This window comes from Monodelphis domestica, chromosome 3, assembly GCF_027887165.1.
Source record: "Monodelphis domestica isolate mMonDom1 chromosome 3, mMonDom1.pri, whole genome shotgun sequence".
In the NCBI taxonomy this organism is placed as follows: Eukaryota; Metazoa; Chordata; class Mammalia; order Didelphimorphia; family Didelphidae; genus Monodelphis; species Monodelphis domestica.
In genome coordinates, this window is record NC_077229.1 from 89,556,291 (window position 1) to 89,583,978 (window position 27,688).

General features: G+C 36.9%; 2 protein-coding genes across 3 annotated transcripts in view; one reads left to right on the plus strand and one right to left on the minus strand.

Annotated features, from left to right (window-relative positions):
- CHAF1A (chromatin assembly factor 1 subunit A) overlaps positions 1–27,688 on the plus strand; it is a 64,707-nt gene that overhangs the window by 28,603 nt on the left and 8,416 nt on the right. The window contains exons 4-11 of one of the 2 annotated variants that reach the window (XM_007488917.3): positions 3,459–3,515; positions 6,825–7,054; positions 8,955–9,015; positions 11,228–11,296; positions 12,192–12,418; positions 13,524–13,695; positions 27,048–27,128; positions 27,323–27,415. In XM_007488917.3, the coding sequence (XP_007488979.1) occupies positions 3,459–3,515; positions 6,825–7,054; positions 8,955–9,015; positions 11,228–11,296; positions 12,192–12,418; positions 13,524–13,695; positions 27,048–27,128; positions 27,323–27,415 (990 nt within the window). The remainder of the gene's footprint in view (positions 1–3,458; positions 3,516–6,824; positions 7,055–8,954; positions 9,016–11,227; positions 11,297–12,191; positions 12,419–13,523; positions 13,696–27,047; positions 27,129–27,322; positions 27,416–27,688) is intronic. The other variant, XM_007488918.3, reaches the window with a different exon arrangement.
- LOC130458281 (uncharacterized) lies at positions 13,660–27,328 on the minus strand. Its single transcript, XM_056822441.1, has 2 exons — positions 25,215–27,328; positions 13,660–24,751 (listed from the first exon to the last, which is right to left on the minus strand). The coding sequence occupies exon 2, from the start codon at positions 20,445–20,447 to the stop codon at positions 19,038–19,040; it is 1,410 nt and encodes a 469-aa protein (XP_056678419.1). The 5' UTR covers positions 20,448–24,751; positions 25,215–27,328; the 3' UTR covers positions 13,660–19,037.

Consider the following 27,688-nt stretch of genomic DNA (forward strand, 5'->3'; position numbering starts at 1 on the left):
GTAGGTGGATAGCATTCTTTGTCATAAGTCCTTTAGAATTGTCCTAGAATCATTGTCTTGCTGAGATTAGTGTAAAGATTATAATTGATATCCAATAGACTAAGTATTATATTTAAAAATTTTTTATTAATAATAACTAAAATAAAAGAACTACCTAAACCCAGCCCACTCATGAAAGAAGAGAGCGAGAGGGCGGGGCTACAGAACTATAAACAATTACAAACAGTGCACAAAGGGAAAAGCATTCTGGTTAATGTAGCTTTACGGGTTTGAAATTTTCTAACTATACATTAGCTAAGTCTTTCACAGTTGAGCATTTTACAGTATTGCTGTCACTGTGTACAACGTTCTGGTTCTGCTTCAGTTCATGTAAATCCTTCCAACTTTTTCTGAAATCTTGGCACATTAGTATTCTGTCCCCATCATACACCACAATTTGGTCAGCCATTGCCCAATCGATGGATATCCCTTCAATTTCTAATTTCTTCCCACCACAAAAAGAGCTGCTATAAATATTTAGGTACAATTAGGTCCTTCCCCTCTCTTCCTCCTCCCTTTTTAAAAAAAAATCTCTTTGGGATATAGACCTAGTAGTGGTATTACAGGATGAAAGGGTACTCACAGTTTTAGAGCCTTTTGGGGCACAATTCCAAATTGCTCTCCAGAATGATTGGATAAACTCCACCAATGATGCATTAGTGTCTGTAACATGTCACTTTTTAAAATTATCATATTGGCAAATCTGATAAATATGAGCTATGGTTATTGATAGCTTTTATTTCTTCATCTAAAAATGCTTGTTCATGCCCTCTGACCATTTGTCAATTGTGAAATGACTTGTATTATAAATTTGACTCAGTTCTCTATATTTGAGAAATTAGAATTTTATCAGAAAATTTTGTTGTAAAAATATTTTCCAGTTTGTTTCTCTTCTAATCTTGGTTGTGTTGTTTTTGTTGTTGTTTGTATAAACCTTTTAAATTTAATTTAATCAAAATTATTCATTTTGCATCTTGTAATGTTCTCCATCTCATTTGACCATAAATTCTTTCCTTCCCCAGGTCTCCCAATTTACTTATTAACATATCCTTTTAAGTCTAAATCATATACCCATTTTAACTTTATCTTGGTACAGAGTATGAGATATGGTCTATACTTAGTTCCTACCATACTGTTTTCTAGTTTTCCTAGCAGTTTTTGTCAAATAGTGAGTTCTTATCCCAAAACCTGGTCTCTTTGGGTTTATCAAAGACTATATTACTATGGTCATTTACCCCTATATATTGGTTATCTAATCTGTTCCATTGTTCTACGATTCTGTTTCTTAGCCAGTACTAGATTCTTTTAATGATTACTATTTTATAATACAATTTGAGCTCTAGTTCTGTTAGGCTACCTTCCTTCACATTTTTTTCATTAATTCCCTTGATATTCTTAACCTTTTGTTCTTCCAGATGAATTTTGTTACTATTTTTTCTAATTCTATAAAATAACTTTTTGGTATTTGATTGGAATGACACTGAATAAGTAAATCTAATTTAGGTAAAAGTGTTTTTATTATATTAGCTTAGCCTTCCCATGAGCAATTAATATTTTTCCATTTCTTTAGATCTAAATTTATTTGTGTGAAGTGTTTGTAATTATGTTCATATAATTCCTGTGTTTGTCTTGGCAAGTATTCATATTGTCTAGAGTTTAAGTGGAATTTCTCTATCTGTTGCTAATGGACTTTGTTGGTAATATATAGGAATGCTGATAATTTATGTGGCTTTTTTGGGGAGGGGGTATCCTACAATTTTGCTAAAGTTAACTATTTCAATTAGTTTTTGAGTTGAGTCTCTAGGAATACCATCATATTATCTACAAAGAATCATAGTTTAGTTTCCTCATTGCCAATTTAATTCCTTCAATTTCTTTTATTGCTAAAGCTAGCATTTCTAGTACAATATTAAATAATAGTAGTATTAACGGGCTGCTTTTCACCCATGATCTTATTGTGAATGATTCTAACTTCCCTTCTGCAGATGATACTTGATGATGATTTTAGATAGATAATATTTATCATTTTAAGGAAAGGCCCATTTATTCCTATGTTTTCTAATGTTTTAAATAGAAATGGGTATTGTATTTAGTCAGAGACTTTTTCTGCATCTATTGAGATAACCATGTGATTTGTTAGCTTTGTAATGGCACAATTGTGCTGATAGTCTTCCTAATATTAAATCAACCCAACATTCCTGGTATAAATCCCACCTGGTGATAGTGAATGATTCTTGTGATATATTGCTCTAGTCTCCTTGCTAGTATTATATTTAAAATTTCTACATCTATACTCATTAAGGAAATTGGCCTAAATTTTTTTTTCTCTGTTTATGCTCTTCTTTGCTTAGTTATCAACACCATATTTGTGTCATGAAAAGAATTTGGTAGGATTCCTTTTCATGTTTTCTCAAATAGTTTTTTAATATTGGGTTTAATTGTTCTTTAGTATTTGGTAGAATTCACTTGTGAATCCTTCTGGCCCTAGGAATTTTTCCTTGGAGAGTTCCTTGATGGGTTGTTCAATTTCTTTTTCTGAGGTGGGATTATTTTAAATATTCTATTTCCTCTGTGATTCATGTGGGCAATTTGTATTTTTGTAAATATTCATCCTTTTTTATTATCTATAATTGGGGGGAAATTACTTCTTTTATTTACTCTTTATTGGTGGTGAATTTACCCTTTTCATTTTTGATACTAGAAATTTGATTTTCTTTTTTCTATTTTAATCAAATTAACCAATGCTCTATTTTATTTTTCCTAAAACTATGTCCTATTCTTATTTATTAGTTTAATGGTTCTCTTTCAATTTAATCAATTTCTCCTTTGATTTTTAGGATTTCCAATTTAGTTTTAGGTCTGAATTTGGGAAGAGTTGGGTTCAGATCTGTCCTAGCTGTGACTGTGGAATATCATTTAATTCCCATTTGCTTAGCCTTTGCACTTCTGTCCTAGAGTGTTATTTAGATAGAAAGTCAGAGGTTTTTTTATTAATATGTTTTCTCTAATGACTGTTTGACGACATTTCAAAATAATTTGGTATGCGATTTATTGGTACTTTCTGGGGCAAAATTCTATTATTCTTTGACCATTTATTTAGGATGATTTATTTTCTAAGTTTCAATTATTTCTTCAAAGGCTTTTTATTGATGATACCTCCCTCCTGTGCGCAGGTAGGTGACTCTGAAAGTGAAATAGTGTATATACTTTTGGACTCAGTGGATGTGTTGATTAGTGTTGCTGAACTGTTTTTTCATTCTTTTTATATTTTATTATTTATTTTATTCCTTGTTAAGGGGGTAGTCCCCTGGATAAGGAAGAATGAAGGGGGGTATATTTGTAAAATCTTCAAATAAATATTTTTGTGTACATGGGAGTATAATCCTATTGTTTTAAAGACATTGTCTCCTTTATTTTAGGTACCTCGGAAACTCATCAAAAATTCAGCAGAGAAAGGAAAGATGAGATTACAAAGAGTAAGACATTTTCACTGAAATAGAAAGTTAACCTGCTGTGCTTTTTGAATTAAATAGTAAGCAAAGCTCCTGCACTTCCATTGGCCCAGTTTTTACCTGTTTATTTTCTAGTTTTCTAACTTGTTTGTACATCTTGACATTTATACATTTTTGTATATTTGTTTATACATATAAATACAAACATATAAATGTTTGTACATTTATAATAAATACCTGGGCTTTTGTGACTTGTGAGTTGTCATTTTTGCTTTGCTAAGTCTTGCATTTTTTCCAAGTTTTTGTTTTCAAACAAGCATGTAGCTTCATTTACCCTAAAAGGAGATGGGCTTTTTTTTTCCCACAGAGCATGTCATTGTATTGTTGTGCCTGCTAACTAGTAAAAATAAAAGTAGGTATGTAAGTTCCTTTAAAAGATCCTTTACTAATGATTATCTTAGTAAAACTTCATTATAAAGAGCCCTACTTCAATTATTCTACAGATTTACATCCTGTTTCCTTACTATGTGGTGCTGGATTGTTCTAAATTCTCACTTGCATGGAGAGTATTGGCTAAGGCAGATATTAACTTATGATCCCTGACACCACTATTACAATAGGATCCTGTTGCATTTGCTGCTGCTTCTGAAAAATGGCCTTGTGTTGTCAATTTCATGTATTTTCTGTGCCTGGCTGAATTGATTTTGATTTTCTTGAATCAAGCTTCAGTAGATCTTTTGAGATTTTAGAACTTGGCACAAATAAAAAAAATGAAACACAAGACCCCAGAAGACAATGCTTTAAAGCTAGAAGGGATCTTAGAAATCATCTGGGCCAATCTCTTTTCTTTTACTTATAGCAAAACTGAGACCTAGAGATGTATTTTGCCTAAGGTCACACAGGTAATAGCAGAGCCAAAGTTTGAAGTCCTCAGGTTCTTTAACTACAAAATCTAGTCCTCTTTTACCTCTAATATACTTTGTTTCCTTAGTTAACTTCAAAAAAAACTTCTTTTTTCACCAATCTGCTGCTAAATCTAGATTAGTTAATGTTTGTCAAGTGCCCTTATATGAGTTCGAGACAGAAAGCCTGGATGTTTGGAACATCTATCTATAACTTCACAGACATACACCAGTGGAGAGGTGTCACCATTTTGCAAATGTTAGTGAACCTGAATGGATAGCAGTGTAGCAAGATAACAGTTTGAAATATAATATTTGGAACCAGAAGTATGTGGTCAAATACCCAATTCAATAATATATCAAGCCCCTAAAATGTAACATTTTAACAGTTTTGAAACCCTTTGTTTTGTTGGACTAGTTCTGTGAAAATTATTCACAGTGCCTTGCCCCAAAATAATTTGTAGTCTCTTCATTCAGGATGCCCAATAGCTCACTGGATCAAGTCTTATAACAGATCTGTGAATGACAGCTCTTGTTCTAATAGAGTTCCTGATTTTAGTGATATGATAATAGGGGAAAGCATATAGATACTATCAAGTCACCCAAGTACTGGTACAGACTGGTTGCTTGACCCAGAAGCTAGATACAGCATGACTTTTGGATTATACATACACATCATAAACAGGAGACTGTTCTTGAGTTATAGTGTTTGGAATTTCTAGTGAGGGGGTGGGGTTTAGATAGAAGGTGTGATATGTAGGAGATCATATGGCTACTTCTTTCAGAAGGTTATTTATGCTTCCATCTGATTCAGCATTCTCACAAAGGGCTACTTGTAGACTGTTGGGTGGTTTAGAGGATTGAGAGCCAAGATGGGAGGGCCCAGATTCAAATCTGGTCTCAGATACTTTCTAAGTGTGTGACCCTGGGCAAGTCACTTAATCCTTTTTGCCTCACCCTTACCACTCTTCTACCTTGACAGAAGATAAGGGTTTTAACCCTTCCTTGGCACTGCCCTCTTCCCCCCCCCCCCCCAAACCTTTCAAAAGGGGTGGATGGGACTGCTTGATTCTAATTGTGTGCTGGTTTCCTCTTTAGAGATTCTTAATCTGAGATCCATGAAGTTGTTTTTTTAAAACTATTTTGATAAGTATTCAGTATAATTGGTGTTTCCTTTCTAATCTTTTCTGTTGATTTATGCATTTAAGAACATTACGAAAAGGTGTTTAGAGTCTTCCCCAGTCTAGAGACTGCTAAATTGTAGAGAATCTGTGACACAAGTTAAGAATTCCATTTAGAACAATTTCTAGCTATTGATTAAAGGCAGTGGTGTAGTAAAAATATAGTGGATTTAGAGTTAGAAGACTGGGGCTTGAATTCCAGCCATGTTAGTCTCAGACAAGTCTGTTTTATTTGTTCAGGACCTTTATTTCCTCATATGTAAAGTGGACAAAATAATCTCTTTGATTTGATCCTGTCAGCTTATGGACCTGCACAGCTTTAGTTTCTAACTCATTGTGCTTCTGACAATCAAAGTTAAGTAATTAAGACAAAGAGTTATCTCTCCTGTTTTATAGATGATTAAATTGCAAATAATATGTCCACAATGTCAGACTAGTGATAGAACAAATCGTGGTTTTCTGAGTCCAAATCCAGTATACTTTCTACTAATATAAACATTTTATCTTTTTCCTTAATTTAGCTGTTAACATTTTTCACAATCTAGAATAGTTTTTAAGATGGTAGTTAAAGGTGGTGTTGGTAGTTAAAGTTCCTTTTATGTATTTTATAACTTATTTCTGATGTTTTAAAACATTTTTCAAACTCTCCGTAGGGTCCTGTCTTCCCTGTACTCTAAAGAAAGTACAGTAAAAACTGTTCTCTAGCCTGGAAAATACCCAGGAGGAGACAGATTTTTTAAAAAAAATAAACAATATTGATAATAATAACTCCTAACTTTTTGCCCTTTAGTGCTTTTGGAGGATAATCCTGTAAGTTTTGTAGTTCAAAGATTTTTATGTACATTTTATAGATGAGGAAGCTGAGGCACATTAAAGGGAAGTTACTTGCCTATGAATATACCTTTAGTTTTTTAAACCCAAGCCAAGGAGGTAGAGAACTTCCCAGTACTTCATTAGTAGGATAGCCTGAGCAGGAAATGTGCAGATGGCCTAATTTTTAAAATGAGCCCCATTTTGCTAAATGTATCTTAATTAAGAGAGTGAATAGCAGAATATTTTAGATGTGCTTTCAAAATAGAAGGAAAACTGGGGATGAGGTGGGGATATCAATGTATCTGTGTGTGTTGGGATATCAATGGAACAGGAGCCTTTTTCTTAGACACTCATTAACCTTGGTCCTTTAGGTTTTCACTTCAGGTCTTCTTGTCTAATGTCTGATGCTTACCTGTTGAATTGTCATTTGGCTGCAGGATAAGGAACGTTTGGACAAGCAGCTAAAGTTACAGGCAGAAAAGGAAGAAAAGGAGAAGTTGAAGGAAGAAGCCAAACGAGCCAAGGAGGAAGCCAAAAAGAAGAAAGAGGAAGAGAAAGAATTGAAGGAAAAGGAAAGGCGAGAAAAAAGGGAAAAAGATGAAAAAGAAAAGGCAGAAAAGCTGAGGCTCAAAGAAGAAAAACGGAAGGAGAGACAGGAAGCACTCGAGTAGGTGGTGGCCTTCCCTCTGATCCTTGGAGTTGGGAATAGCTGGGATAGGAGCCAATTTCCATTTTCTCTGTATTTTAATTCTCTGATAGCACACTATTTGGATATATCCATTACACTAGGATTAAGAAGGCAAAACTAGATGGGTTTTGCTTACAGGCTTTCCCTTTATTTCTTTTGGGTTATGTGTGGGATAAAAATAAAAGGCCTGAAAATTTCCCACTTTCAACAAACTGGAATTGGAAAGTAGCAGGCTTGAAAAAGAAGCAGTTTTTATTTTTTTCATGAAAGACAGAAAAATGCCCTAATTAGCAAAATGCAAAAACCTGGGTATAAGAACAAACTTTTTATAGTATTCCTGATGTGAAATTTCCCCTTCCTCTTCATTCAGCCCCTTTATCTGGGGGTGCTGTGTCCAGTCCTCCAAGGAACCAAACCTGGGCCAACACACAGCACTTTTACCAGTAGGGAGATGATTACCCCACCCTGTAAACAACAAAATTTTATCCTTTTCTTTTTGTCTGTATGTTTAAACTATCCCAGTCTTCTAATTTATCCCCTAAAGGGCTTTTTCTGGGAATTTTGTATAAATTCTTTTTATCCTTCTTGCTGCTTTTTTCTTTCAACTTGCACTTACTTACCCCATTGTCAACCTATTCATCTGCCTTAGAATCAAGATATCTAAAACTCCATAAAATCCCTGATGGCAGAAAATCCCCTGGTTTTCTTACTTTCTTTTGGATTTGTCAATCCAAAATATTCTGAAAATTGGCAAACCTAGCTTGCTTACTCTCACATTCAACAGTACAATCCATATCTTTCCTGAGATGTCTTACAACTCAGAAACAACCTAGTTGTGTCTCCCTATAACTTCCCATAAATCTAGCCAGTTTTTTTTTTTTCAACCATACAAACCCTCAACAGACTTCATCTGTGACATATCCCACACATCCACATCCAAGGAAACCTTTTAGTTAGGATCAAACCTGATGAGGGGGCCCTGTATGCATACTTACATACTCTCTTTGCTGCCTCTTTCTGTGTTCCAAAATCTTCATTGCTCTTTTCATTCCTGTTCTATCCTTTCTCTGGGCATGAAAGCTGGCAGAGGTTCACAGACCTCCTTCCTTTGGGAGGCAGCCAAAAGCACTGGCTGATGCATCTCGCCTTTCGAAAGAGAAAACCAAGAGCCTTTTGCTGTTCCAGGATCCCGGACGAGCCCCCAAACTATGTGGGATAAAAATAAAATGCCTGAAATTTTCCAATTTTTAAGAAACTGGCTTGGAAAACTAAGTAGTTTTTATTCTTTCATGAAAGATGGCAAAATGCCCTTATGGCAAAATGCAAAAGCCTGCATGTAAGAACAGACTTTTTATAGTATTCCTGATGTGAAATTTCCCCTCCCTCTAAATCTAGCCCCCTTGTCTAGGAGTGCTGTGATATACAATCTTGAGTAGGTGAGCTAAGTTTCAGTATACAAAAGAAAGAATTACATACCCTAACGAGAGTTTCATCTCCCTCCCCCACCCCCAATACTCTCACAGGATAAAAAATAACTAAGCTGCTCATGGTATTCATTGTCCATAAGTCAGAAGCCACCTATATTTTTCCCAGCCAAATATTCTTTTGTGATTTAACATATTATTGTCAACCAAATATTTCATCTGGGAAAGTCACATGCATTATTTTCACACAGGTTATAAATTTAATTTCAGTATGTGAAAGGACTGAAAAAGAAATCTCATGCTCCATCAAATTCTGTTTCCCTCCATCATACTAAGGGTTCTTGTCTTTGACCATTCTGACCACCTTGCTGAAGGAGTGCTTTTTATAGGAGTTCAGTGTTGCCTCAGCAAATCATGTTCTTATTTTTTTTTATTTAATCACTTTTTTCATATAGAGCTAAACTTGAAGAGAAAAGAAAGAAGGAAGAGGAGAAACGGTTAAAAGAGGAAGAGAAGGTAAATAATTATTAAGTTGCTACGTGTAGATAATAAGTAATGACTATGCTTAAGTACCTAATATATGCTGTGTTAGAATCTTATAAAACTGTTCTTGGTGGTGCCATTATCTTTTATTGATGGCCTCTTATTTAATGGCAATTTGAACATTATTGAACAAAGTCAGAGGGGCATCCCCTGGGAATGTGCATATTTAATAATGCTGGTTCTTAGTTCTTATCCTCAAGGCAAAGCAACAATGATTCATTAAATTTTTTTTTTTAACTCTTACCTTCTGTCTTGGAATCAATACTGTGTGTTAGTTCCAAGGCAGAAGAGCGGTAAGGGCTAGGCAATGGGGGTCAAGTGACTTAGCCAGTCACTAGGGTCACAGCTAGAAAGTGTCCAAGGCCAGATTTGAACCTAGGACCTCCCGTCTCTAGGCCTGGCTCTCAATCCACTGAGCCACCCAGCTGCACCCTTATTAAATTCTTACTGTGTACTAGTTACTGTGTTAAGCATTGGGCATGTAAAGAAAGGCAAAGACCATTTATGCCCTCAAAAAGCTCATGCATGTTCTGATAGAAGGCAACATGTAAACATCTGTGTGTGTATGTGTATGTATATATATATGATATATACAGGGCAAATTGGAATTATCTCAGAGGGAAGGCACTAGTATTCAAGGGGACCAGGAAAGGCCTCTTAGAGAAATTTGGGATCTGAGCTGAGACTTGAAAACTGGGGTAGCCAAGAGGCAGAGATGAAGAAGAAAAACATTCCAAGCATAGGGGACAGCCAGGAGGCCAGTGTTTCTGCTGTATCATAGAAGACATAGAAGGGAGGTAAGTGTGAAAAGACTGCAAAGGTAGGAAGGGGCCAGGTTATGATGGATTTTAAAAATCAAATAGAATATTATATTTGATTCTAGAGGTAATAGGGAGCCATTGGGGTTTAATGTGTAGGAACTGATATAGTCAGACTTAAGCATTGAGTGAGATTACTTTGGCAGCTAACTTGAGAGGATGATCTGGAGTAGGGAGATATTTGAAGCTGTCCTTGCTAACAGAAGAATTCATGCTTTCTGGATGTTTAGATAGTTCAGCCGCCAAAATCAGGATTCATGTGAGTAACTGATGCTTTAAAATTAAAATATTGCTTTGGTGTAAAGTTTCTTAGTACCTACTGCTATACCTGGAAAGCTTTGTTGGAGCACTTTGGACATTTAAATCAGAGTGAAATTCCATATTTAATTTCTCAAATTATTTACAAACTCAAATACTTCTTATATCTTGGAATTCCAGTGATGAATAGTGGCACAGTTCTTACCCATCAGGAACTTTAAAATCTAATTAAAGGGTGGAGGATATGACATCTGCACAAAAGCAGTTAAAGGTAGAATATAGTTGGAGCATAGGAAAGGTCCAGCCAGAGTTCTGGAAAAATTTTGAAGAGAAAGAAAACATTTTTACTGGGTGGGTGGGTGGGTGAATCATTCTGGAGATGGGGACAGGTTTGGTAAAGGAAGTAAAGACTTCCAACTTGTGAATGAGATGAAGAATTTTAACATACAGAAATTAGCTTGGTAGTGGAATTTTTCCCTTCTGCAGACAATTCTCCACTTAGCTGCCAAAGTGATCTTCTCAGAGCACAGATCTATGTCACACCTCCCTCCTCTCACTCTCTGTCCCCCATCCCTACACACACTTATTAAACTCAATTGGTTTCTCTTTGCCTCCAGAATGAAGCATTAAATTCTGTTTGGCATTCAAAGCTCTTCATAACCTCTCTCCCCTACCTCCTTCATTCCCCAAATATTCTTACTCATCCCCATGTACTTTGCTATCCAGTGACACTGGCCTCCTTGCTTTTCCTCACTCATAACATTCTATCCTCAGATTTGGGCCAATTCTCTGACTGAACCCTTCTTGTCTAAAATTCCCTCACTCCTCCATCTCCACCTCCTGACTTCCCAGGTATTTTCTTAATCAATAGATGCTAATAGCATAATTATCTTGTTAGAGTCTGTGACATTTTATTGGTGTTAGAAAAAATTGGTCCCCACAATTGAGAATTACTTCTGTAGACAGCAGAGAACCACTAAACTTTTTTTGAGCAGGGGAATATGGTCAGACCTTTCCATTAGGCAAATTATTTTGGCACCTGTGTGAATGGTGGAATAGATATGGGAAGACTTACTACCTTGTCTTCTTTCATCTTTTATTCATTATAGCGCATTAAAGCAGAGAAGGCAGAAATCACCAGGTTCTTTCAGAAACCAAAGACCCCACAAGCTCCCAAGGTAAGAAACTTGTCTTTCAGTTTCAGCTTTTTCTTGTTTGATTGGTTGGGATTTTGTTTTGTTTTGTTTTGTTTTTAATGAATGATATCTTCTGAAACAATCAGGTTTTATTTTATAATTATGTGTGATCTCTGGCTACAGAAATTTTACTTTTCCAAATTCAGGAGATATAATTTGTTATTCATTTATCATCTCAAAGAAGCAAAGATGACATAGTTGTCACTCAATAAATTTAGAGACTTAAGTGGTTGTAATAGATATTTTATAGGCATGAGAAAAATAATTCTTCCTTTTAAGGGTTTATAGCTGGGGGGGTGGGGCAAAACTGACAGCTGAAAGAAAAATAAAACAGTATAAGGCAGTATCATTAAGCCATGTAGATTTTTTTTTTTAAACCCTTACCTTCTGTCTTGGAGTCAATACTGTGTATTGGCTTCAAGGCAGAAGAGTGGTAAGGGTTAGGCAATGGGGGTCAAATGACTTGCCCAGGGTCACAAAGCTGGGAAGTGTCTGAGGCCAGATTTGAACCTAGGACCTCCTGTCTTTAGGCCTGACACTCAATCCACTGAGCTACCCAGCTCCCCCCAAGCCATGTAGATTTTTAAGTGTTATTGGAGTTAAAAGCAGAGGAAGGTCATTCATACCTTTATTTTAATTACTACTAAAATTTGTAGTCAGACTGATGCTGAAAGAATATTACTGAAAAATGTACATATTAGTAACTGATATTTAGGTTTATGCAAAAAATTAATTCGGGTACACATTTGTTAGGCTTTAGCATTCATTCCAAATATCTTGAGCTAGAATCTTAAAAAATATATTTTTTAACCATATGTGATATGGTATGATATATTGTAGGTAGCTATTTCAATATAAGATTTATTCTTAATTTCAGACCCTTGCTGGCTCTTGTGGGAAGTTTGCCCCCTTTGAAATTAAAGAGAACATGGTCCTTGCCCCTCTCTGTCGGGTGGTTTTTGATCAAGACCTCTCTGATCAGCTTGACCAACTTCTTAAGGACCAAAATTCGGAATTAAATTTTCTCAAAGATCTTAAGTGCCGAGAACCTCACAAATCTGGACCCACCTTGCCTTATACTCGAGGTCCTAACACTATCAACAGGTTAGTATCTGGGGAAATAGTTTGTTTTCGTTTCTTATTTATGAATCTGTTCTAATGTGGTGCTGAGCTGGGAGTCAGGGGCCTCGGTTTTAATCATATCTCTGCTACTGACAAGTTGTATGGTGTTGGGACAAGTCTTCTCTTCTTAACTTCATTGTCTGTGTCTATAAATGTGTGAGCCTGCCTAAACACAGCTTAATGGAATAGAATTAGTGCTGGACATAGTTTTAATTTTCTCATCCTCATTTTCCTCATCCGTAAATTGAGGTGAATATTATTTTGTTATCCAAGGATAAATTGCTTAATCTTTAGAGTTTATCCAAAATGGTTGTCTAGAGGAGCAAGACATCATAGTGGGCATATATTGTATTTGGATTCAGGGAGTCCTAAGCTCAATCTCATTTCAGACACCCAAAAGCTGTGGAATCTTGGGCAAGTTAATTCTCTGAGTTTTTGTTTCCTCATCTTTAAAATGAGAGTAATAATGGCATCTCCCTCACAGTGTTCTGGTGGCAAGCCACTTAATGTTTCTGATCCTCAGTTTCCTCACCTGGAACCTCAAGGGTTGGACTTACTGGCTGCTAAGGCTCCTTCCAGTTCTGATAATTTGTAATTCTATAAAATTCTATAAAAACTACTCTATATATTTACTGCAGAAAGGGCAGTGTTCTATTGAGACTGCCTATCAAATGGCATTCCATCCTCTAGGAAACAGTGATCATTATGAAGTTTATTTTTACTTGCTAGTTCACCAGTCTAATCTTGTTTGAAAAATCTCTAGAGAAGAGATTTTTTCTTTATTAATTTGCTTTCATGTAACTCAGCTTATTGTAAATAATTAAGCTATTTCTTTGCAGTGACCTTTTTTCCCTTCTTCTGGTTTTCCCTTTACCATTTACATGTATATTTGTGTTACGTAGGGAATTGTGGCATACTGAAGTTTTGTCTGTAGAACAGGAATTGGTATTTTCTAATTGGGGCAAATATTTATAGATTATAGTTTATTTACTTGAAAGGAGGTTTTTGCCCCTTAAGGGATGGCCAAGGCCTCTCCATAGCACCAGTTTTTTGTATGATGAATTTCTCAATTCAGTCTTTTACTTAGCAGTGATGTAGTAATCGTGGAGAGTGGCAAAGTCAGTGATGTTCCTGAAAGGAAGAAATTTGGCAGGATGAAGCTCCTACAGTTCTCCGAGAACCATCGGCCTGCATACTGGGGTACCTGGAACAAGAAAACTCCAGCCATCCGTCCACGAAACCCCTGGTCCAAGGACAGTGTAAGCAATTTTAAAAATTGCTTGGTGTTTAGATTATATTTTGTTGGGTGATGAAGAGGCTTTATAGCTTGCCCCCTTATTTGGTCTTGTTATGGTCTTATTTTCTTTGTTTTTAAAAAATGTTTTAGTTTCTCCCACTTTTCTATTCTCATCCATCTCTACAACAGAAAAATGTTTATTTATCACTTATAGTACAGAGAATGATATTTTCATCCTGAGAGTAGTTTTTGCAATTTAGATAAGATATTCTTTATAGCCTTAACTCTGATCCTATGATCCCTGTTTTCAAAGAGCCTTAGGTCTATATGGGGATGGTATGGATTAATGTAAGAATTAAAATTAGGACTCTGGTCCTTGGAATTTTATAAAGTTTGTTAGAATCACTTGGATTGGTAAAGGATTTGAAATAGGTAGAAAAAAGTCTAATCTAACTACCATGTGGATAGTCTCAGCCTGACCATAGCAGCCATTCCCCTAAGCCAATCTCTAGAGACAGAGAGACATATATATATATATATATATTTTTGGCACTTCTCCCTTATACTTATTTTATTCTTATATTTATATGCACTTCTTCCTTCTAATCTTTTTAACCTCTCCTTCCACATCTGGTTCAAATTCAGTCATGTAGCCTAGGTTACGTAACTTAAGTGACATAGCTCCAGGAAAGCCAGGACGCAGGCAAGACAACATCCCATGTGTGATCCTAGGAGAGGATTCCCTTCATATAATCCCCCTTTGATTCTTTGGGAAACCAGCATGTTAAAATCTCTTCATTTGGGGCTTCTGGGAAATTAACATGTTAGTCTCCCCAGTGAGTTGTTGCACACATGTAGCCTATTCATCTAAAGATTCTCTAACTAGAGGTGTATAAAATATTGCACCTTGCATAGAGGGAATTGCAACAATTTGGGGAATAAGGGAGAAAGAGAAGAAAAAGAAGGGAAAAAATGATAGATGCATTGACAAAAAGCCAATTGGGGGCACTCCCTTTTGGCATAAGAGTTTACATTCAGAATAAATGATAGGTTCAACCCCCTTCAGTTCATTATATCCCAAAGTTCACTTTAGATCTCTTGATGTAGTGTGTGATTTCTATAGGCATCCTTATGGCATCTTCTCCAGAAGATCCAATTTTCTTGATTCAAGGTGTTGACAATTTCCCCCCCTAAAATTGCTTTAAAAGATCTTAAAACAGGGGGCAGCTGGGTGGCTCAGTGGATTGAGAGCCAGGCCCAGAGACAGGAGATCCTGGGTTAAAATCTGGCTTCTCTTCCTAGCTGTGTGACCCTGGGCAAGTCACTTAACCTGAGTTTAATCCTGCCATAGGCACTTGCTAGCTGCATTATGCGAGTAAGTCACTTACCCTCTCTTGGCTTTAGTTTCCTCATTTGTAAAGTAGGAACCATAGTGTCACCAATTCATAGAGTTATTGAGGCTTAAATGAGATTATATACATAAATCATTTTGCATACCTCAGTGCTATGCAAATATTAGCTTTTAATATGTACTTATTATCATATTCCTATCACACCTCATAATCCTACCCTCTTCATTTATACTTCAAGCATTGACCTATGCAGGTGTTCTCTGTCAAAGATGGCAGCCTCAGTAGAGTCCTCTTCCCTCTTTAAAATCTTGTCCCCAGCACCATAAGCCTCCAAACTTACTAATTCCTCATATTTATGTGCTTAAGACTTCTCAAAGGCAATTTCATATCCATTTTCTGAACCCCTATGAGGTATGGAGCCTGGATATTATCCCCATTTTACAGATAAGGAACCTCCACTGAAGCCCAACAGTGATGTCTCCATGACATGGAGCTGAATCTGGGCTCTCCATAGGGTCACAGGTCTATGTCCAGAAGGAACCTTAGAGGTCATCCAGTCTGACCGCCACCATTTTCACATGAGGAAACTAAGCCCCCAAGAAGCTGTTATTTTCCTGGGATCGTTTAGTCAGAACTGGGACCAAGTCCATATCCTCTGACTCCAAGTTCATTGTTCTTTCAGCTGTGACAGGTTACCTCCTCAAAGGTTATGGAAGTAGACCGCACATTTCTATAGGTTATAATAACACAGTGGCAACCAATTGATCATTAGTATGCAGCTCCTACATTCTTGAAAAACCTTCAAGTACAGGCCATGTTTGACTCTTGTCCAGGCCTCTTCCTGGCTAAGCCAAGCACTAGAAAGTGGACAACTAGATTGTGATTTTTTTTTTCTTATCCACCGCATTGCTTTAATCTATCCACCAAGGAATGGAATGTCTGTAATCTGCAGGAAGATGGGCCCCACTTATCATGGATGTTTAAAAGCACTGAAGTAGAAATAAAGAAACTGAGGCTGAGGACAACAACTTGCCCAAATCAGTAGTAAGGACAAACTAGAACCCAGGTCTAGGAACCTTTCTCCAGAAGATTGAATTGATTATCCTAACCCTCAAATTTTCATTCTCTGTGATCTGTTGTCACTCATCAATAATATACATTTCTATAGTGTTTGTTGTTGTTGTTGTTGTTGTTTACAAAGTACTTTCCCCACCTAAAATTAGAAATTGCTTTTGTTGTATTATCTGAGAAACAGCTTGTAGGAGGTACTTCCCCCATGATCATATGTAGCAGGCACAGAGCTAGGATTTAAACCTACATCTCTTGATATGTGTAACATTTAAAATAGTTGATGTCATAAACTGTTATATTTAAAATAGTTAGAGACATGTTTCCAGTAGGGAATTTGTTCCAATGGAGGATTCCTCAATGTGGAAATTTTTAACATTCACAAGTCTAAGAAATTTCAAGATTTACAATCCCCCCTGATGATCATTGGGAGACTAGTCTCCCAATTGATCATTTAACATAATCAATTTGTAATCCTAAATGCATTTCTAACTATAGATATACACGATATTCAAATCTCTAAGAGGAATTAGAATAGTGAGGAAGGAAATAGAAAAGAAAAGAAAGCAAAACCAATGTTTTGCTAGGCGCATTGACAGAAAGCCAAATTAGGGGCAGTCCCTTTTGGCAAAAATGTGTACATTTATAATAAATGTTCAATCAAAGTTCAGTTCAATCAATCATATCCAAAGTTCGTTCTTGATTTTCTTGATGAAGTGTAGGTTTTCCGGCATCTTTCTGCAATAGTTCATTCTCTGGATATAAAAGTTTCAAGCTTCTTTCTTGAAGATCTTTTCTCGAACAAAATCAAAATCTTGAATTTTTATAAAAGTACAATCTTAAACAAAAATTCAAAATTCTTGGATTTTTATAAAAATACAATCTCAAACAAAAAAATTAAAAAATTCTTAGATTTTAAATTAAAATACAATCCCCCCTGAAGTAGGTATTAAAAAACATCAAGTTTAGCTCAGAATGCAATGTTCAGTTATGGGGGTATATGAGTCAATTATCAAAAGAAGGGAAAAAACAATCAAAAACATAAGGAAAAAAAATTCAAAATACGTCCTTGTATAGGTCCAATTTAAAGTAATTTCTATCCCACAAGTATGTAGGACCGAATGCAGTAATATTTCACTTAGTCATTTGTAGCCAAGACTACAGGAAGTTGCCATAATATAAGAAGAGAAGAATTAGAATTCTATTTTGATAGGGAAGCATCATTCCCTTGTCTGAGTTTTTTGTCATTCTCAGGGATATAGGGAGCCAGCATGATAGTCAAACTTTGTACTTGTATGAGTACTTCACAAAGAGTGTAGATAAAAGGAAGTCCTACGACTTGACGTATGTCAAGTGTGGCAACCTCGAGTCTCACATTAGTATTTCCTGTGTGCTCTTTTTTTGGCACTATTCAGGTTAAGTCTGTGCTCCTTGTTTTTATCCTATTTTCTGGAATCAGATTCAAACATTAATCACAGTCCTATAATATTTTATCAATAAATGGCAGGTTCCCATAGTTTAAAGCTTTTGCATTGACATTATAGCAAGAATATATATATTAACTTGTATTAAGTACTTAAGTAAGAAGTACTTTAGTACAAGAAATGAGAAAAAATCAAATATTCTAATGAAAAAATAAAAGAAAAGCAATAATAAAAATAAGGAAAAAATCAGCAATTCAATGTGTTCTCAAAAAACAGCATCCATTTGTCTATGGATTATTATCTTCAATTCATATGATAGGATACAGTCAATCAGTCTCAGCAGAAGATGCTTTCTTCACATGTGAGCAGTGAATCCAAGAATCCTTTTCTCCAATCTTTATAGATGTTGGAGTAGTTAACAATATTTGGAATGGTCCTTCCCACGAAGGCTGAGTTGCTCCAGTTTGCTTGAAATTCTTAATATAAACTTTATCTCCTGGATTCAGGTCATGCAGAGAAAAGTCTAATGGTCCAGCTTGTACTGCAGCTCCGGATTCATGAAGTTCACGTAGTTTGTGCTGTAACTCCTGTATATAGAAAGCAATGTAATATCTCCCCCTAATACCGAAGTATAAGCCAGGGAGAAAGGCTTAGCCTGTATAGGTGGATGTCCAAAAAGCATCTCAAATGGTGAGATGTGTAGGTCTCCTTTAAGCCTGCTTGTAAGATATAATAGGGCCAGAGGGAGAATTTCAGGCCATTTTAAATGGGTCTCAGTGCATAATTTGCCAATCATAGTTTTAAGTTCTTTATTCATCCTTTCAACTTGGCCTGAGCTCTGGGGATGATATGGAACATGGAATTTGGGGGTTATTCCCAAGCAAGAATATATATCTGATTTAGGACAGAATCAGTAAAATGACTTCCCCTATTGGAATCAATACGTGCAGGCAGGCCAAAGCGAGGAATAATTTCCTTTAAAAGTATCTTTGCAACAAAATCCTCCGTGGCTCGGGTCGCAGGAAATGCTTCCGGCCATCTGGTTAGTTGATCTACAATTACTAGACAAAATTTATAACATCCAGCCTTTGGCATTGTTATGAAATCTATCTGCAGATGTTCAAAAGGTGTGTAAGCCAGAGGACGTCCACCAAAGGCTTTTCCACGAAATGTAAGTTATATGCCTGGCAGGTAGAGCAGGCTGAACATACTTTAGAGGCTATAGTAGTTATACCAGGGGCTATCCATACTCTCTTGACAGAGTCCACGATGCCCTCGGTGCCAAAATGGCCATTTTTATGAATAGATTGGCAAATTTGGTTATAGAAACTTCTAGGGAGCCGGGGTTTTCCTTCAGATGACACCCATACTCCATTAATCTGTTTTGCTTTAAATTTTTGTTTCCATTTTTCCACTTCCTTTTCATTATAGGAAAGTGGTAGATTTAAATCATTAGTGGTTGTTAATGTTAAAATTAATTCAGGTCCTTCTATGGCTGCTAGCTTTGCAGCGGCATCTGCTTAATCATTTCCTCTAGAGACAGGGTCAGTGCCACCTGTATGGGCAGAACAATGAACTACAGCTAGGGCTTCAGGCAGCTTCAGGAGAGCAGAAAGAACTTCATTAATAATTTCTGCATTAGTTATAGATTTTCCAGCTGAGGTTAAAAATCCTCTCTGGAGCCATAACATTCCGACTGAGTGACAAATGCCAAAAGCATATCTAGAATCCGTATAAATTGTTGCCTTTTTATCCTTGGCAATTATACAAGCTTGCTTCAGAGCTATGAATTCTGCTCCTTGAGCGCTAATGTTAGAAGGTAGTGAAGCTGACCATTCAGTGGCAAATTCTGAGACTAAGGCAGCTCCAGTGTAACGTATGCCATCCCTCATAAAAGAGGAACCATCAGTAAATAAAATCAGATCTGCATTGTCTAAGGGAGTGTCCAAGAGATTATCTCGAGGTTTTTCTGCCATGGACACTAATGTTTCACAACTATGTAATGGTTCTCCTGAATTTGGTAAATCTGGAAGCAAGGTGGCAGGGTTAAGAGTAGTACAAAGTTTTAAAGTAATGTTTTCACTATTTAATAAGGTTATTTCATATCTTGTAATTCTCTGATCCGAGAATGCCTGTGTTCTATGTTTTATCAATAATGCTTCTACCTCATGTGGGCACATTATTGTTAATGGACATCCCAATACTAAATCAACAGTTTTTGTTACTAGTAAGGCTGTAGCAGCTACTCCTCTAAGACATGGTGGTGCTCCTGCTGCTACTGGGTCCAGTTGAGCAGAATAATAAGCAATTGGGCGCTGAGAAGGTCCCAAAGTCTGAGTTAACACACCAGAAGCTACTCCTCTTCTCTCATGCACATACAAAGTAAATGGCTTGTTGTAATCTGGGGTGCCTAGAGCAGGGGCAGACATGATAGCCTTTTTTAGATCTGATAGAGCTGACAAGTGTTCAGGCTCTAATTTGAGGGGTTCAGGAACTGAATTCTTTGTTAATGCTTTAAGGGGTTTAGTAATTTCCCCATAGCAAGGAATCCATTGTCTGCAAAACCCTGTTGCTCCTAAAATTGCTCTCAACTGTTTCTTAGTAGTAGGAGCGCTTAAATTTTGAATATTCTCAATTCGTTTTGGAGAAATATAACGGGCATCCGCAGTCAGGATGAATCCCAAATATTCTACTTTAGGGAGACACCACTGAACTTTATCCTTCGAGATTTTATGCCCTCTTTTGTGCAATTCCAAAAGAAGGTGTTTGCTATCTTCTTGACATGTTTCTGCATCTGTTGAAGCCAAGAGTAGATCATCTACATATTTGATTAATTTGCTATTTTTAAATGTTATATTGTCTGTGTCTTGGCTCAAAATTTGCTCAAATAAACTCAGACTTCCACATAACCCTGTGGCAGCCGACTCCATGTATATTGCGAGCCCTTCCAGGTAAAAGCAAAAATATGCCTGGAGTTCTCATGTATAGGTATGGAAAAGAAAGCTGAACACAAGTCTACTACTGTAAAGTATGTAGCTGTGCTAGGAATAGAGGAAATAATAGTATTTGTGTTAGAAATTATGGAGTATCTCTTTATAACGTGATTATTCACTGCCCTCAGATCCTGTACGAATCTATAGAGGTACTTGCCATCAGGCCCTCTTTTTGGTTTTTTAACTGGCAGGATGGGCGTGTTGTATTCAGATTTGCAAGGGATTATTATTCCCTGTTCTATTAATGAGTTAATAACTGGTGTAATACCCTCAATTGCCTCCTTTGAGAGGGGATACTGAGGGATGGAAGGAGGTGGGCTAGATTTAGTTTTTATCTGCACAGGAACAGCAGATTTAAGTAAGCCTACATCGGAAGAAGATGTGGCCCAAAGAGACTCCGGTATATCCTTAGGTATTTCAAAAGTGGAAGGCTCTTATGCCTCCTGGTTTTTGGAGAGAAGTACAGGGGGTAAATTTAAAGATTCCTCTGGTACTTCCAATGATAAAGAACCATCTGGTGAACAAGTTATTGTGGCTCTGAGTTTGCATAGAAGGTCTCTCCCCAGCAAATTTAAAAGAGAGTCAGGCATTAAAAGAAAGGAATGTTGTACCTCTAGGGGTCCTACAGACACCATTCTAGGGGCAAGTTTTTCAACTCTTTGGGGTATTCCTGATACCCCCACTACACTTTGTGAATCAACGGAATAACAATTTAAATCTGGTACATTCTTCAATACAGACCTGGTAGCTCCAGTGTCTAATAGACAATCATAATAAATGTTACCCACCTGTAAGGTAACATGGGGTTCATTAGTATGGGGAGGGCAGTGGATAGGGACAACGGGTAGTAGGACATCAGGGTCCAGAAAATCAAAGATTGTATCCTCTGATTCCTGTGCCCCAGTCCTCCCCCCCCCCAGACACCATCATTGTGTTTGGGATATTCCTTGGGCACCCCCCTGAAGGGCACCTCGACTATTTTTTGGACGAGCTGCATTTCTCATATTTTGTTGTTGGTCATTATCATTATAATTTTCTTCATTTGGAGCATTGTCATTATTTTCCCAATTCCTATTTCTATAATTTTGGTTTCTAAAGTTCTTATTTCTATATTCATTATAGTTATTTCCATAGTCATTATTATAATTTCTAGAGTTTCTAAAATTCTGGTTTCTATGACCATTATCATCATTTCTATAGTTATTATTTCTAAAGCTATTATTAAACTGCGTATTCCTTCCAATCATCTTAAGAAAAGTTCTACATTCCATCATTTTGTGGCCCTTCTCACAGAAGTGGCAAGTTACTGATGTATTTGTGAATTCCCGCAAAGGGGCTATATAGTCTCTCCCTTATTTTTCAATTTTCTCCTTAACATTTCAATTTCTTTCTTTAAATCTTCCACTGATGTATCGTCTTCCTCAGGTCTTTTTACACGACCTTTATAAACATAGGTTGCTACTCTCCTTAGTTCATCGAGGTCCATAGAGTCCCAATTAGGACAGCTAGTTCTGAAGTAATCTTTTACCACTGAACAACAATTCTTAACAAATTGCCTACGTATTTGTCTAATGTCTCTTTCTCTGGACAAATCAAGGTCCATATATGTATTCCCTATGTCAATAAGTCTGTCCATAAATTGGGAGGGTGTTTCATCAATATGTTGTCGGGTTTTTTCAAATTTTGACCATTTTTCAGGTCTATCAGAGAAAGCTCTCATGGCTGTCAATAATGCTTCTCTGGCCTGGTTTTGTTTTGTGTAATCTAGTTCAACATTGGGGTTCCAATGTGGATCTTCAGTTGGCCAATAATGTCCTCTTCTACCTCGTTTTTCATTAGCCAGAGAGACGATATTATTTTTCTCTCTCTTTGTCAATAATGCTTCTAATATATTCTCAACATCCAACCAAGTGGGGTCAAAAGTTCTGAATATGTTCTCTAATTTTTTTATAATTAATATTGGTTCATCCTCAAATGATGGCATATCTTCCTTCAATTTTTTTAAATCCTCAGGGGTAAAAGTGTATGATGTCTTACAGATACCAAGTTTCCATTCTTATTAAAAGTGAGTACTTCCCTTAAAGGAAATAAGCTATCTAAGTTATTTGGTACTCCTGTTTCTAGGCTTCTTGCTCCATTTTCAATTGGGTAAGTCTGAGAAATAGAAGAGTTGGGCACATTCAAAGGAAGGGTTTGTTGTTGTCCCATGGTGCCAGAAAATTCAGAGGTAGGGTGTGAATTTAGGTTGGAATGTGAACTTAAAGTGGATTGTGTAGGATGAGGAGGAGCAGCCAAGGAAGAATTGTGAAAGGATACAGAGGTGTTTGGTTTGGAGGAATCAGTAAGGTCTAAAGTAGAGGAAACTGTAACATTTAAAATAGTTAGAGACATAAACTGTAGTGAGTTAAAATTATGGAAGATATAAATTGTGATAGATATAAGAGAGGGTGAGTAAATTTGACCACAGAAAATGTTTCACTACGGTGTCTTGGTTTTTTAAATCAAATATAAGGTGGTCGCCAGGGAATATATTCCCAAATTATGAATATGCCCAAGTCAACTGGGTTTTATAGAGAATTTAATTAATAATACAATTGAGAATTAAAGAAAAGGAGAAGGAGAGAGAAAAGGTATTAATGAGAAAAGAATAGGTTGGCCCAGGGCAGGCCTGGCCAACCCAGGCCTAAGCCTTAAGAGAGAAACCAGTCAGTTATCACTCACCACAAGATTTGTCTTAAGCAAGGATGTCTGGGGAACAGAGTCTCCCCAGAGGGAGTTCCAGCCAGAGTCAGCCTCCCAAGGGACTTCTTCTCAAGAGATCTTCAAAGGGCCTCCTCCAAAAGGATCTATCTCTAAGGACCCAAGGATCCTATCTCCAAGCCTCCAAGGATTCCTTGCTCAAGAGATTCCTTTACTTATATAGGAGGTTTTTTCCTATGTCACCTCCCCTAAGTTCTTCCATCTACCAATCACCGTAGATGTTTTCTAAAAGACAGCCCATCTGAATTCCTGCTAAGTTGACTAACCTCCTCGGTAAGTCTGAACCAGAGAAAATGCTGCTATGTCGACTAATCCCCTCAGTAAGTCTGAACCAGAGAAAACACAGCTGAGTCGACTAATCTCATTAAGAGAAAACTTGCCCGACCCTTTTAGGTACCTAGCATCCCATTGTATCAATTCTAAAAAACAGGCATGGCTCAAAGAACTCCTTGCCTTATTATAAGCATGGGTCCAAGTACTTTCATTGTTTAGCAAGGAGTTTTCTCCCCTAAAGCAGTCTTAAGTACAGGTGGAGTAGAGGTCCTCCCATTTCTGATCCTGGCAAGTTCTCACATCAAAATGGGGAATGTTTCCAGTAGGGAATTTGTTCCAATGGCGGATTCCTCAATGTGGAAATTTTTAACATTCACAAGTCTAAGAAATTTCAAGATTTACATATGTCTGACTTTTCACTATATCCTGAGTCAGCATAAGAAATTAAATGGGAATTTTTTGGGGAGTTTTGCAGAAGCCACAAATAACACAAGAAGGCCAGCAGACAGTGCAGAAAAGGTTGAGAAACTCAGAAATGCATAAAATATGTGTATAGTACTATATAATAACATATTTTATCTTTTCATACCACAAATATATACAATTCCCTTTTTAAGATTAAAATAAATAAAAAATTAGTTTGCAGAGATGGTACCATAGACTAATGGCCAGTACCATTAGGGAAATTTCAAAAGTTATTTTTTAAAATTTATTTTGTTATACATGTAGTATGCTCAGTATTATGCTCAGTATTATTCTCCTCAAATTTGTTTCATTTACATTTCTATATTTGTTTCTTTTTCATGCACATTTTTATTTTAACATTGACCTACATATAGGCTATGATCAAATAAATACTTAAATTTTACAGGAAGGTACCCCATAAAAGAAAAAAATAATTCTGACTTCTTCACTAGTACTAAGGGAGGACAAAAAAATTTAACTCAGATTTTCCCGATTGAGGGGTATCAATATGGAAGGAATTTCTGTATTGTGGTATAAGATTGAAGCATGACACTTGCTTAGTGGGAGGGGAGGGGTCCTAGACAAGGAGCTCCCACCTGGAAGAATGCAATGGGACTTAGTCACCCTATCAGACTAGGACCTGGTTCCTAAGAGGAGGGAAGGGAAGCCAGGATTTGGTACCCACCTGCATGATGGAGTGCTGTCCAACCACTGCTGTCCACAGTGTCTACCACACAGGATACCTAAGAGAGGAAGGGGATGAAAAGATGAAAAGAATGGAAGACTAAAACAAGAAGGGCCTTTAGGTCCATAGCTATCCACTCTCCCCTCCTCTTTCTCTCCCTCTTTTTCTCTGTCTCTTTCTAGTCCAGAGTTTCTCGTTTGACAGGAATGGAAGCTTAGAGATGGGAAGGAACTTACCTAGAGCCATCTAATAAGCCACAGACACACCAGTGCTTACTACAGTGCCTGGTATATGGTAACCACTGAGCCCAGGCCTTTCTGTCTCCAAGTTCATCATTGTATCCACAATAGCATGTTGCCTTGATACCAATGGGTTCATAAATCCCCATTTTATAGATGGGGAAACTGAAACATTTTAGCATTCTGCCCCCGGTCCATGATAGGATGAGGGTTAAAGACTCTTAATGTCAGACCCTGTCCCTCCCTAATTCCATAGTCCCAGCATGAGGGAAGAGTGTTTACCTGAGCCATCAGTGCTCATGACATTGGCACCATGGGCCAGCATCACCTCCAGGCAGGCCGATGCCCCTCGCATAGCAGCCAAATGAAACCTTAAATGGGATACAACACCACAGACACAACACAATGAAATAATCCACCCTGTGTTGGTCACCAAAGTCATCTTCCTAAAGCAGAGATCTAACAGCATCCCTTTTCTGCTCAAGAAGATTTCATGGTTTCCCATTTCACAGGATCAAAGATTTAGAGCTGGAAGAAAGCTTTGAGGTCATCTAGTCAAACTCCAAGAGAGTTTAAATGACTTGCTCAACAGTCAATGGCAGGGGGCAGTTAGTGGTTCAGTAGATTGAGATCCACGCTTAGATATGGGAAGTCCTGGGTTCAAATCTGGCCTCAGATACTTCCCAGCTGTGTGAACCTGGGCAAGTCACTTAACCCCCATTGCCTAGCCCTTACCACTCTTTTGCCTTGGAACCAATACACAGTATTGATTATAAGGTGGAAGGTAAGGATTTAAAAAAATAAAATAATAAAAGATCTTAAACTTTGGATTTTAGGATAATTATACAATCCCCCTTTAGGAGGGTGTTGACCAACACTAGAGTCGCCCTGGGATACATGGCTGAGCTATGAGGTATATGAATCAATTCTCAAAAGAAAATGAAAAATCAAATAGAAGAGAAAAAAATTTAAATTCTTGAAAAATACTTATATCAAAATCTTATGTATATAAATTGTGAGTAAAAATAAAACCATAACAGTTCCTTGAATCACCATCAAGGCCCAATTAAAGTGGCTTATGTCCTACAAGCATGCAGGACAATTGTAGTAACGTTGCACTTACCCATCAGCAGCCAGGACTATAGAAAATTGCCATGCTATAAAAGAAAAAGGGGATAAAAATATGAGGTAAAAGGGAAATATGATTCCCTGGTCTGATTTTGTCTTCAATCTCAGGGAGAGGGCAGCCAAAATGAAAGCCAACATACTTATAGAAACCTGGCGTGGGGAAGTCCAACATCTGTATTTGTCAAACAGCCACTTACTTCCTTGAACCTCAAAGCAAGTCCTCTGTCTTGGTACAGATCCTCATCAGTCCCAGAGGGTTTGTTGATCTCCTTGACCTTGTGCTTCTTAGCACTTCTTAGCTCCTTAGTAATCCCTTCTTTTGAAATCAGACACAAATTTAGTTAAAGTTCCATAATACTTAACAGTCAATGGCAGGTTTCCATAGTCTAAAGCTTTGGGGTATTAGGACTAATAGGAATTGTAAATGTGTCCTTCAAAATAAACATTAATACTGATTCCATGTACTCAAGTTCTTATTGTTATTTCTCCAGTCTCTTCTGTCTCTATTTTCTTGGTTCCTCATTCTACAATCTTAGCTACCTGACCTTCCTTCCCACAAAAAGAGCATGTGATTGGTTGCCTCTTAGACTCTTTTAAAGGAGCTATGGCCTGTCAGTCTTATAGCTCTTTGCTTTACTCGTTCTTCTAATCCAGCTATTTCCTTCCTTAATTTCTCCTCTAATTCAGTATTTTTCCTTCAAATCTTTTTAAACTCTCTTTCCACAACTAGTTTGAATTTAGTCATGTAACCTAGGTTACATAACTAAGTGACCAGCCTAGGTGACGTGACAATTCCAGGAAAGCAGGGACCCAGGTAGGACAATATCCCATGTGTAATCCTAAGAGAGGATTACCAGAGTCCTAATTTTAATTCTTACAATAACATATAATAAGTAATATTAGTTACTAAACAAAATATTGGTTTTCTAAAATATCCATTGAAGAGGAGAACTTGGCTCATTGACATTGGTTCATTTCTTCTTTTAGAAGCTGTTGGACTACGAGATAGATAGTGATGAGGAGTGGGAAGAAGAAGAACCAGGAGAGTCACTTTCCCATAGTGAAGGGGTAAGAACCACTTGGCTTTTAAGAGATAGGGTCAAAATCCATTTAAACTGATTTGATAGGATTCATACCTGACTGTCCTGATTGCATGAAACACTAAATGGTGTTTCCTCCTTCAGTTTTGGCAAAGATCTGTTATATACACACTTGTGCGTGCTCCCCACCCCCCAATGAACTTAATTATTTTTCCTCCTTAGGATGATGATGAAGATGGCGGTGAGGATGAAGATGAGGATGATGGCTTTTTTGTACCTCATGGGTACCTATCTGAGGATGAAGGAGTGACTGAAGTAAGTTTGTAATAATTAAAATATTTTCTCTCCTTTACACCTCCTCCCACTAGAAAAAATAAAACATTTATAATAAATATTACTATTTTAAATAAATTCGATCATTAGATTTCTATAACTATATGTCTCAGTCTGTACCCTTATTACATCATCCCTCTTTCATATGTGTGGGCAGCATGTTTCATCAAGAATTCTCTGAAGTCATTGTTGGTTATTGCATTCATCAGGGCTCTTACATTTTTCAAAGTTGTTTGTCTCTGGTATTGCTGCTAT

What these genes read in the sequence shown, in the direction of transcription:
- LOC130458281 (XM_056822441.1), bottom strand. Translation starts at nt 20,447, where the DNA reads ATGGAGTCGGCTGCCACAGGGTTATGTGGAAGTCTGAGTTTATTTGAG.